Source organism: Chelonia mydas, chromosome 3 (assembly GCF_015237465.2).
Source record: "Chelonia mydas isolate rCheMyd1 chromosome 3, rCheMyd1.pri.v2, whole genome shotgun sequence".
NCBI classification, from domain to species: Eukaryota; Metazoa; Chordata; order Testudines; family Cheloniidae; genus Chelonia; species Chelonia mydas.
In genome coordinates, this window is record NC_057851.1 from 183687033 (window position 1) to 183699754 (window position 12722).

At 45.9% G+C, this 12722-nt stretch overlaps 1 protein-coding gene across 7 annotated transcripts in view; it reads right to left on the minus strand.

Moving 5' to 3' along the window:
- USP34 (ubiquitin specific peptidase 34) overlaps positions 1-12722 on the minus strand; it is a 270160-nt gene that overhangs the window by 88785 nt on the left and 168653 nt on the right. For 6 of the 7 annotated variants that reach the window (XM_037895996.2, XM_037895995.2, XM_043543902.1 and 3 more), the window contains 2 exons: positions 2411-2466; positions 2201-2321 (listed from right to left, as the gene is read on the minus strand). In XM_037895996.2, coding sequence (XP_037751924.1) covers positions 2201-2321; positions 2411-2466 — 177 coding nt within the window. The remainder of the gene's footprint in view (positions 1-2200; positions 2322-2410; positions 2467-12722) is intronic. The other variant, XM_037895994.2, reaches the window with a different exon arrangement.

Below are 12722 nucleotides of genomic sequence, written 5' to 3' on the forward strand. Positions count from 1 at the left end.
CTCCCATTCAAAAAATGACAAAAAATGGACATGTTTTCACTAGAAAAAAAAAGGTACATTTTTTAAATGTTTGCTAATGTGTTCAAAATACACCTTTTTTCCTAGTGTAGATATGAGCAGTGTACTCTCCTAGAAGAAGGAAGGCAAAGGAGCAAAAGTACCATTTGCTACTGCACCAGAACTTAATTTTTAAAAGATTTGTAACAACAGATAAGGTGGCAGCACCAAACCATCACTTTGTTTGCATGAACAAAGAGAGAGAATCTGAAGTGAAGGTGGAAAAGGAGTGGCCACATTTCAGAATCCGCTGGACAAGACTGAGCTGCCGCCAATATTTTTCAAAGAGAGACAGAGTCCAAATGTATCACTCTGGAGAAAAGTTTATGATCAAGCAAACCTGCTCCATTATGTTTCCTGGTACTTAAAAGGGAAACTGCCCATTTGCTTCACACCAATACAATAAAATAAATAGACACAGGCTATTTTATAATAGGCAAATCAAATAGTAAATTATAACATTTTAAATAGTTTTTTTAAATTATATTGGTCAAGACTTATTCTCAAATAATATGTTGGGACCCTGGTCATTAAGCAAAAACAAAATTCTGCTTGAAAAATCATCTGTTGTGGCTGCTGCTCTGACCACATTCAGCTCTTCTTCAAACCCCTTTACTGGCTTCCCCTCAACATACATATATCTCAGGTCCTTTTCTTTAGCTTCAAGGCTCTGCACAATTTTACTCCTCTCTTGTTTTCTTTTAGTCCTCTCCTCACTCCTTTGCTTTACCCAAGCTGCATGACCTTGCCTTCTGTGTCCTCCTCCTTCCCCTCTTCTCTCCGTACTGTCTTCCAAACTGCACTCTATGCCTTGAATTCCCATCCTGATCTGGTTTTCAACTTCTCTTCCTTCAGATCTCTCCTTAAAACACACTTTTCCCAAGAGGCCTATAAACTCTCGTCTTTTCAAAGTATTGTTAGCAAAATGAAACACAAAAAACCCAAAAGCCACATAAATTCATTGTAACAAAATTTGTTCTAATGAGAAGTACTAAATTCAACTCCTTAGTAACTTGTTTTTTTTACCTATCCTATCCCCCCATCCTTCAACTATCTGCTGTCTACTTAGACCGTACAATCCTCATGGGACAGATTAATACTCATTTAGAACAAAAGTATCACACATACGAGATTACACTAATAAGTAGAAATACTGTTATTACTGAAAACTAATATTACACTAGGTAATGCCCAAGTTAGAAAGAGATTATTATACTTTCAGATAATAAAATTACCAGGAGGCATTTTATGTTTCTAAATTAGAAAAAGGGACTTTGAGCTAGCCAAACAGGATTAAATGAAGTCACATATACGGGTCTAATTATTGACTGAAACCTCATCATGGACTTGATCCAAAGCCTAGTGAACTCAATGGAAAGACTCTCATTGATTTCAATGAGCTTTAGATTTGCAGGTCTCATGTTTCATATATGCCTCTGTAAATCACTCCCATAGTCATACCAAAAGTTTGAACAAAGCACTGAAGAGTAGAGCAAAAGTTGTGTGCAAGAGCTTTGCTTTTTTATTTTAGGAATGGAATTCTCAGCCCCAACAAGCCAAGGTGCTATGCAAGCTGGTCATGGACACAGGGAAGGATCACAAACACAAGTCCACTACTTCCTCCATAATCACATCTCATCAGGGGATCTAGACAACATGTAGGGATGGAAAGAATGGTACAGCATTAGGTGTCTGTCCATATGTGCAGCTGACTTTCAGCTTTAAGCTACTTTAGGATCTTCTACAGGTGCATGAGATGCCCAGGATGTGGTCCAGGAAAAACAGGTATCAGTGATTCGTACGAACTTGGAAAAAGCTGAGCAGCCCTGAAAATGCTGATGATTAGATAGCTAGATAGACAGATAGATAAAGGATCTCCAAGAGACAAGAATTTTGTCCTGAGGTTAAAAATGGCTAGAAAGAAAAATGTGTGTGTGTGTGTAAAATACACATTGCATTGCTGTTTTTTAAAATAAAATATCAAATTAGGAAATATGTTTCCTTCAATCATCATATGACAAGGGAACAGTATTTATGCAACCCCCTACACTGAAGAGAGTAAAACAAAACTTAAAATGAAGCAGTTTACAGTCACAGGAGGTAACGTCAGTTATTTGGTATTTTCCAAGTCCTTTATTCTTACCTGTCCTTCCCGGGAAAATTTAAAAGGTGGTTTGTGTTTAATAACACTCGTTGCAAGCCGCAGGAGTCCTGTAAGACCATCATCTTCTATGTTACCATCTTGATGATCAAGGATTTCTCTGCTACAGAAAAAAAAATTAAGCTCAATATGTCCCATTAAGAATACATAAAATACAAACTTTAAAATAAAATTTACATCCCCAAATCTTACCTTCGAATACAGTCAGCGAGGTGTCTTGCTAGGGCATCTAAATCAAGCAGCGTTGTCTGAATTAAAAATAAAGGAAAATGGAATACAAATAAAAAATAATCATACATTTTATATGCTCTTGTTTGATTCACAAACCAAACTAAATAACCTTAGTTTGCAGCTATGTATACATTTGAATTGGACTGGATTTTCACATGAGAAGGAGAGGTTACTCACTTTGTTCAGTAACTTGATTTACTTGAGATGTGTGTTGCTGTGGGTGCTCCACTTTAGGTGAGTATGCACCCTGCGCTTTTGATTGGAGATTTTTGGTAGTAAAGCCTGTCCAACCCATGCATGTGCCCTACACATCCTTGTGCGCCATACGAAGGCTATATAGGGCTGTGCAGGTGAACTGCTCTCAGTTCCTTCTCTACCATAAAGTCCCACAGAGGAAACTCTAAAGTAGAGGGGAAGGAGGGCGGGTAGTGGAGCAACCACAGGGACACACATTTTGAAGAACTCCAGTTACTGCACAAGATAAGTAACCTCTCCTTCTTAGAGTAGTGTCCCTGTGGATGCTCCTCTTCAGGTGACTCCATAGCAGTAACCCCCCCTAAGGAGGTGGCAGGTTCAGAACAGTGTCCAGCACTGAAGAAAGAACTGCGATGCCTACTGCAGCATCCAATCTAGAAGAGTGAACTGACGCGTAGTGGCTGGAAAAAATATACACTGAAATCCACGTTGCAACTTTGGAGATTTCAGCAACTGCAACATCCTTGAGTAGGGCTACAGACAGACTGTGATCTAGTAGAATGCACAGTTACTAGTAGGGGAGGCTGAGTATCAGCGAAACCACAGGAGGCAATAACACACCCAGAGATCCATTTAGAAAGTCTGTGTGAAGATATTGGCTCCCCCAGACCCATCCACAATAGAAACAAAGAGTCTAGGGGACTTCCTGAATAGCCTACTTCTATTCAAGTAAAAAAGCTAATGCTCTCTTAACATCTAGTGTACAGAAGGTAGCTTCCTGTGTTGTCTGATGGGGTTTAGGGAAAAACTGAAAGGCGAACAGTCTGGCTAATGTGAAATTCAGAAGAAACCTTAGGTCAAAGTTTTGGATGTGGTTTTAATGATACCTTTCCCTTAGAGAACACAGTAAATGGAGGGCCTGCCATTAGGGCCCCAATCTTCCCAACCCTTCAAGCAGAAGTGATAGCCACCAAAAAGGCAGCCTTCATAGATAAATGTAACAGAAAGCAGATAACTAGTGGCTCAAAAGGCTGTTTCATGAGACAGTTAAGAACTAGGTTGAGACCTCAAAGCAGAGTTGGATCTCTAATCTGCAGGAAAAGATTCACAAGACCTTTCAGGGATCTCATTCTTGTCAGATGGGCAAAAAGTTGAGAAATTGTTATTGCCACTAAGTGAACCTTGATAGAACTCATGGAAAGACCCGATGTCTTCAATTCCAACAGGTAATTAAAGACCGTGGAAAGAAATGACTTGACAGATGAAAGATGGCGGTTACATAAAAGACTGCATCCTTTCCACTTTTGGAGATTACATGCATCCTGTAGATTCCTTCCTGCTATTTAAAACCACATTTTGTACTGCTAGTGAACATGACTCCTCCTGTCCTGAGAACGACGGAGGGACCAGGTTTGGAATTGCAGAACAGTCAGGTCAGGGTGAAGCATCTGAAATGGATCCTGAGATAACAGTTGAGAATTGACTGGGAGCCACCATAGAAGGCAAGAGGTGAGTGTGATGAGGTAAGGAAACCAAACTTGTCTTGGCTAAGTTGGTGCAATCAAAGTTACACTGGCTTGGTCCTGCTTGATCTTGTTGAGATCCTTTAAAACAATGGAGTGGTCGATATGCATAAAAAAAAGATCCCTTGTCCATGTAATAAGAAAGGCATCTCCTAGAGATTGGGAATTGAGTCCTTCTCTGAAAGTTCTCCTCTGCAGAATTTGCTGCACTTCATGTTGGCTCCAGCAGCAAAAAGATGACCCTCTGGAAATCCCCATGCTAGGAATATTTTGTTGAGGACTCGAAAGTCCAACTCCCATTTATAATTTAGGGAAAAAATGTCTGCTGAGGTCATCTGCCAAGATGTTTTCTATATCGGAAGGTAAGAAGCTGAAATGACTATCAGGATGGCTATGCATCAATTCCAAAGCTTTATCACTTTGGTGCAGAACAAGGGTGAACATGCTCCTGCTTAACCCTGACGACTGATAAAACACATACAAGCTCCATTGCCTATCATGATCTTGAGTGACTTGCTTTTGATTAGGGAAAGAGTGTAGCACCAAGCTTTTCTGACCACTCTTAACTCCAGCAGACTGATGTGCAAGCGTTGTTCTTGTTGTGACCATTTGCCTTGGGCTGTGTGAGGACCCACATGTGCTCTCCATCCCAAGAGGAATGTACAATGTTACCCTGACCATAGGGGGACTCTGGATGAATGAGATTCCTGCACAAACCTTTAGGAAGGATTCTTCCACCAGGTGAGTGGCTCAAGGACCCAGCTGAATACAGGAACCTCCTTGTTCAGACTGATTTGTTGGGTATGCAAACTGTCCTGAGCCCCACCTGGAGACATCAAAGATGTAACCTGGAGTTTTGTATTACAAAAAACAAACTGCCATAAGCACCAGCAGTTGCAGACATGTCCTGACTGGAACTTGTGGACTGAGCTGCGTTCTTTGGATAAGGTTTTTCAGAGCGGAGGTTTGTCAGGAGGGAGATAAGCCCTGTCCATCACTTAATCCAAAAACGCTCCTGTAAAAAGGATTGGGGTCAAGGTTGATTTCTCACTTATTTGTAGGCCTAAAGTATGGAACAGTGAAGTTGTTGTTGAACTGCTGACTGCACCTCCTAATATCAGCAGCATTTCAGGAGCCGCTCATCAAGGTAGTGAAACACTGTTTTCCAAGATGGTGGTGGTGAGCAGCTATGACCCCCATGATTCTTGAGAAAAACCCGTGGGGCAGAAGGAAGGCTGAAGGATACGAGCCGGTACTGGTAATGATTGTGACTGAATGTGAAATGGATGAATTGCTATGTGGAAGTAGGCATGTTTGAGGTCGAGAATTGAAAACCAGTCCCTGGACTCTAGGGAGGGAATTATAGCTGCCAGGGACATTGACTGCATTGCACCTTTAAGCAGGGAGGGGAGGGAGGAGCAGTTGTCCAGCTTGCCGGGGTGGGGGGTGGGGGGTGGGGGGAAGGAATAGCACTTTATGCCAGGAGTGGGGGAGCGAGGCTCAGAAGCTGTTGCAAAAGGGGGAGTGGGTCAGTGTGGCAATGCTAACTCATCTTCAGGGACCGGAAGGGCTGGGAAGTTCAAAACAGGAGAGAAGCCCCTTTTCCCTGGACCAGGCAGAGCTGCACCCACCCTCCTTCCCCTTGAGATGGCAAAAATACCAGGTTTATCCGGGACCTGCTGTGGGCTTCATGCTAGCCGCTCCTTTATAGGGGGGCTGGGAAGGAATTTTTTCCTCACCACCAGATTTGGCTTAGATGGAATGGGAGGGGGTTTTCGCCTTCCTCACAACAGTTTCAGGGAGGGTTCTGTTACGCTGAGTAGGGAGGGGAGTTAGGCTAAGATGTCGCAACTCATTATGTAAGTCTGGGGCAGATGTCCACTGCAGGTGCTCCATAGGGAAAATATACAGGGACTGGATAAATGACTTGGTAAAGGACTTAAAAAGGAGATGCTGGTTAAAGGAGTGAAAGATGGGGAGAGAGGGTTTGGGGCTTCTATGACTGTTATGGCAGAAAGCCAACCCCCTTTTCTTATAGTCCACCTTAACCCTTGTTCAGGGGTGGGGGTGAGTGGTAAGGTCCCAGCAATGGGTTGGCTGGGGGACCTGGATGGAAAAAGAGGAAGGCTGGCACAAGCCCCCATGGATAGATATTGAATGAAAATGGAGATATCTGCCCTGTACACTTTTATCTGTCAGGTAGTCCCAGACATCTAATAATAAAGTTGCAGCCTGATTAAAACCGTATCAAGTGTCTCCTGCCCTTCTTTTGGTACAGCTGGACAATGTCCTGATTTTCAGATGTCTGACATACTTGTTCAATTGTCTGAAATCTAGTAAAGGCCTCCAACACCCATTTTTCTTCGGTATCAGAAAATATCTTGAATAGAACTCTTTGCCTCTGTGTTGAGCTGGAACTGGTCCTATGGTCCCTAGACTTAGGAGCACTGTGATCTCCTGTCTCAGTAATTGATTGTGAGAGGGGTCCCTGAGGAGGGACGGGGAAGGGAGGTCAGAGGGCAGGTAAACTAGATAGTCTAACCCAATGTAATGGCCTCCAATACGCATTTGTCTAATGTCATAGCCTCGCATGCTTGCTTCCATACAGCCAAGAAACTCTATTGGGTGACACGCTTCATTAGGTCCTTGAATTGCCAAAAGTCATCAGCTAAAGATGGCAGTGGTGCAGGGCCAGCTCTAGGCACCAACAAAACAAGCAGGTGCTTGGGGCGGAACATTTCTAGGGGTGGCATTCCAGTGCCGGCCATGCCGCCCCTAGAAATGTGCCCCACCACCCCAGCTCGCCTCCCCTCCGCCTCCTCCCCTGAGCGCGCCGCCACCGCTCCACTTCTCCCCCGTCTCTCCCAGGCTTGCCATGTGGCAAGCCTGTGAGGGAGGAGAAGCCGAACAGCGGCGCATTCCGGGGAGGTGGCGGTGATGGAGCGGAGGTGAGCTGGGACAGGGAGTGGTTCCTCTACCCCCCTGCGCCGTTAGTTCCTGCGTCCCCCCCCCTGCTCACCTCCGCTCTGCCTGCTCCCCTGAACGCGCTGCCTCTCCCTCACCTGAGAGGGAGGGGGGAGAATCGGAGTGGCAGCATGTTCAGGGGAGCAGGCAGAGCGAAGGTGAGCTAGGGCAGGTGGTTGCGGAGGCGAGGTGGGAGCCGCAGGAAGCAAGGGGGAGAGAGAAATGCAGCATGCCTGGGGGAGGAGGCAGGGCTGGGGATTTGGGGAAGGGCTTGGGAAGGGGCAGAGGTGGGGCGTAGCCGGGGGGCACGAAAAAAAAGCGGGGACGGCCAAAATTTTTTTTGCTTGGGGTGGCAAAAATCCTAGAGCCAGCCCTGCAGTGGTGGCATTGCTATCTTATAAGATGATGAGGAATCAATATTTGTAAGTGGGGTCAGTTCCTTTTCTGTCCTTGCCTCTTGCTCCTCAAAGGTGTCCTCTGCTGATCCAGAGTGGAAGGAGAGATGGACAGTACCAGAGAATGAGGTCTTCTATGTTCCTAATGAGACTGAATCAGGGCCCCTCTAAATTGCTGGAAGTACATTGCCCAGGGGTCCCAATAAGGCCAATAAGGAGGATCATAAGTAAGGCTACAATTTAGTCACAGGTCACGGAAGTAACGGAATCCATGACTTCCAGTGACCTCCGTGATTTCAGCTGTCGGGAGCTGCAGGGTCTCCTGCCACTGGCAGGGGCCAGGAGCTGCAAGGTACCCCCGCTGCCACTAGTGGCCCCCACATCTCCTGGCCACTGCGGGCAGTGGGGTACCCCACAGCTCCCACCTCCCACAGGTGGCGGAGAACCTCTGAGCTTGTGTGCGGCGGTGAGGGAACCCCTGAGAGCCTGGCCGCCAGGGGCGGCAGGGGAGAGGAATCCCTGAAATCCCAGGCGGCAGGGGAAACTCTAAGCTCCCGGTCGTAGTGGACCCCTGGAGCTGCGGGCGGCAGGAGTACCCCACAGCTCCCAACCCCTGCAGGTAGTGGGAGAACCCCTGAGTGTCCCGCCACCACAGGTACCCTGCAGCTCCTGGCTGACACAGGAGTACCCTACAGCTCCCAGCCCCCACGGACAGCTGCAGGCAGCTCCTCAACCCTGCACAGCTGCCTCACTTTGGGCATATGGGGACCCACAGAGCCTCATTTTGTCCCATTTTGTTCTTTTTTGCCTGTGACCTTTCCGTGACTTTTACTAAAAATATCCATGACAAAATCTTAGCCTTAATCATAAGGCATAGGGCAATGTATAGATCACTGGTCGTCCCAAGTGTTAACAGGCAGAGAGGCCTTTTTGCATCTGCAGAGGGGAATAATGTCTCCTGGAGTAAACTGAACGGACCTGAAGAGGAAGTCTTGCTCCACTGTAGGTGTATCTGCGCCCCTGTGCCTCTAATCAGAGATTTTAGGTAGCAGTGTCGTTCAGCCCACATATGCGCTCTCCCTCCCTCGTGGTGTGCCTTGAGATTACCTAGCACTAAATGGGGGTGAATCACCCCCATTTCCTTCTCTACTGCAGAGTCCCACCTTGAGAACTCTAAAGTAGAGAGGAGGAGGATGGGTTGTGGAGTACCCATAGGAACACATATCTCGAAGAACCATCCTTATTGTACAAGGTGAGTAACTTCCTCCTCTTCAAGCAGTGTCTCTATGAGTGTTCCACTGTAGGAAACTTCACAGCAGCATCCCCCATTGGGGGCTGGAACTTCATAGTGGAGTCTGTTATTGCAGAGAGCTCAGTGAAGCTGAAGATCGCATTGGAGGCTGAGGCTCCAGTGATCACATAATGTTCCATGAAAGTATGGGCAGAGAAGCCCAAGTCGCCGCTCTGCAAATTTCCGAGATAGGGACATCTTTAAGGAATGTGACCGAGGTAGAGATCGACCATGCAGAGTGCGTATGGATTCTGGACGGAAGGGACAGGTTGCACCCTTGGTAAGAGTGATGAATGCAACCGGAGACCCATTTCGATAATCTTGGAGCCGATACTGAGGAGCCTTTGGATCTTTCCACTAAGGAGAGGAAGAGCTTAGGAGACTTTCTGAAGTCCTTAGTCCTGTCTAAGTAAAATGTTTAACATCTCATGTGAAAAATCACCTCCCTGCTGTCACAATGTGTGCTCAGGAAAAAAAATGGAGGATGGATTTATTGATTCAAATGAAAGGCAGAGGTCACTTTAGGGAGAAAGCTGAGATGCGATCTCAGTATTACTTTGTAATAAGTAAGTCTTTTAAAAACACAATGAAGGGTGGGTGTGCCATCAGGGCTGCTATTTCTCCTACGCTTCTAGCTGAGGTGATGGCAATCAAAAATGTTGTCTTCATGGACAGGTGTAAGAGTTTGCTTGGACCAGTTCTATTGCCCATAGGCATAACAGACGATCTAAGCAGGTTCTCGTGAAAAGGGTCCCTGAAGAGGGAGAGGGAAGGAGGAATGGAGGGGGGATGTGAACTGAATGGTGTAGCCCTCCAAAATAATCTTCAAGACCCATCTGTTAAAGGTTATATTCTCCCAACTGCTGTAAAAGTCAGGCAATTTCAGAAGGGCAGGTGAGTAGATGGCAGTGGATGTTGAAAGACATGGTTGTTCGGGTCCTCAATCAACCTGTCAAAAAAGTGCTTAGAAGAGGCAGTCTGAGAGTTCACGGATTTTGATGCTGACAGCTCCAGCTTTTGTACCCTGGGCCTCTTCTGCTGTGGCTCATAATAGCATTGTGATGGTGGGTATTGGGAAGTGATCTGTTTAGCGGTTGAGAGCCATATTCCTTCTCTTTTGTTCCACAGTATAGATTCCCAGGGAGCACAATGTGGCATGGGAATCCTTCAGGGTGTGGAGAGAGGCATAGGGGGTTTTTCAGGTAACAGCTTGGGCCCTTCAAACAGGAGATCCTCAACTTTTGTATGCACCTCTTTGGGCAGCCCTGAAAGGTGTAACCAGGAAGTCCTGCCTCATTACCACAACCATGGAGACCAAATGGGCTGCTGTATCTGCTGTGTCCAATGCTGTCTAGCACAGTTCTGGCGACTAACTGGCCCTTGCTGACAATGGCCTGAAACTGCTCTTTTTGCACCTCTGGTAAATGTAGAGAGAATGCCCTGAGTTTCCCATAATTCATAAAATCAAATTTGACCATGACCGCTTGATAATTCGTGACTCTGAACAGTAATGTCACTGACTAATATGTCTTCCTCCCAAAGAGAGCCATCTTTTCCAATCTCAATCATATGGGTTGACTTACTATGATGTTGTTTGCCCCATGTATTGACCAAGTCTATTTCAATCAAGTTGAGCTGAGGGTGTTGAAAGAAGTAGGCTGCCTCTTTGGGAGGGATGTAATATTTCTTGTCAGCTCTCTTGCACATCAGTGCAATGGAGGGCGGTGTCTGTCAGATGACTTTGGCTGGATCTAGAATCGCCTTGTTAATGGGGGGCGTGATTTTGGATGAGGAGGAAGCATGTAGATGATCCATCAGCTTGTGATGAGTATCTGCCACCTGCTGTTGTGGAATTTGCAGCTCATCCACCACCCTCTTAGTGAAGATCAGAAGGTTGCTCACCTTGTGCAGTAACTGAGGTTCTTCAAGATGGTTGTCCCTGTGGCTGCTCCACTTTGGGTGTCTTGGTGCCCTGCGCTTGTAATCAGATATTTGAGATAGCAGTGCCTGGTTGGGCCACACACACGCCGTACCCGTCTCATGCCACTCTGAGCGGTTACATAGCAGTGTGCAGCCAACCACCCCCAAGTTCCTTCTCTACCTCAGAGAATCGATGTGAAACTCCAAAGTAGAGGGGAGAAGAGAGGTAGTGGAACACCCACAGGGACAACTATCTTGAAAACCTCAGTAACTGCACAAGATGAGTAAGCTCTTCTTCGATGAGTGTCCCTGTGGGTGCTTCACTCTAGGTGACTGTTGAGCAGTGCCCCTCAGTGGAGGGGAGGGGGTTTGGAGTTGGTCTATTGACTGTGGAAAACACTAAGTCCAAACTGAGCAGCTGCTGCTGATTGTTGTTCTAAAGTATAGTGTTTATTGAAAGTATGGGCTGATGCCCAGATAGCTGCTCTACAAATGTCAATGATAGCTACATTACTGAGAAAGGCCACTGATGTTGGTAACTCTCTGGTGTAGTGTGTGCAAACTCCCGGCGGAGGTTGTTGATTGTTGTTTTGGTAGCCCAAATGGATACATCCATATATCCATTTGGATAGTCTCTGTTTTGAGATGGTTTGGCCCCTCAAGAATTCTGTTATAGAAAAGAATAGTCTAGGTGATTTTCTGAAGGTTTTTGTTCTTGCTGTACAGCAAGCTAATGCTATAAGAAGTGTAGCGTATGGAGTGAGGCCTCCCTCTCATCAGCATGTGGCTTCAGGAAAAATATAGGTAAGCAGATGAGTTGATTTTAATGAAAAGGGGAGGCGACCTTGGGTATGAATTTAGGATATGGCTGTAGGATTACTTTATCCTTAAAGAATGTTGCAGAAGGTGGGTGTGCCATTAGGGCACCTAATTCTCCCACCCGTCATGCGGACATGATGGCAATGAGGAAAGTGCATTGATAAGTGTAACAAAGAGCAAGTTGCAAGGGATTTGAACAGTTTTTCCATGAGATGGCGCAGAACAAGGTTGAGGTCCCACATGGGTGTAGGGTTTCTTAGTGTGGAATAAGTCTTTTCTATGCCTTTAAGGAAGCGTTTAATCTTCAAGTGAGCAAATATAGTGACTCTGTCCACCTTGTTGTGGAAGGAGATCATGGCAGCCAAATGTACTCTGATGGATAGCCTCAATTTTTTAAGTCCCAATATATAGTTGAAAATCTCAGTAGGGGGGCCAACTATGGACAGAGCTATCTGTCCTGGCACCAGGTACAGAATTGTTTCCAGTTATGGATATATGTCTTTCTTCTGCATAGTCTCCGATTGTTCAGTAATATATCTTTCACTTCCTCAGAACAGTCCTTCTTGACCCTTGTCAGTCATGGAATAACCAGGCCTTGAGGTGGAGTACCGTGAGGCTGGGGTGACGGATGCGTCCCGCAACTTGCGATAGAAGATGAGACACTAAGGGAAGGGTTTGAGGGAATTTCACTGCCATGGTGCAGATATGGGAACCACATTTGTTTGGGCCATGTGGGTGCAATGAGAATGACCTCAGATTTGTCCTGCGCGATCTTTTGAATGGCTCTGCTTAGGATTGAAGTCAGGAAAAATACATATATCCGTGGCCCCTTCCACTTTAGGAGGACAGCGTCACCTAGAGAGTGGTGTCACAATCTGGCCTGGGAGCAATATTGTGGACACTTGGAGTTCTGAGCTGTTGCAGATAGATCTACGGTGGGGAACCCCCATAGTTTGAATATGGATTTGAGAATTCCGGGATCCATCTCCCACTCATGGGTTTGTGAAAAATCCCTGCTTAGTAGGTTCACTGCTGTATTCTGACATCCTGGCAAATAGGATGCCGATATCTCTATGCTGTTGGTGATGCACAAATTCCAAAGGTGTATTGCCTCCGTACACAGGGAGTATAATCATGCTCCCTCTTGGCGATTTATATAGAACATG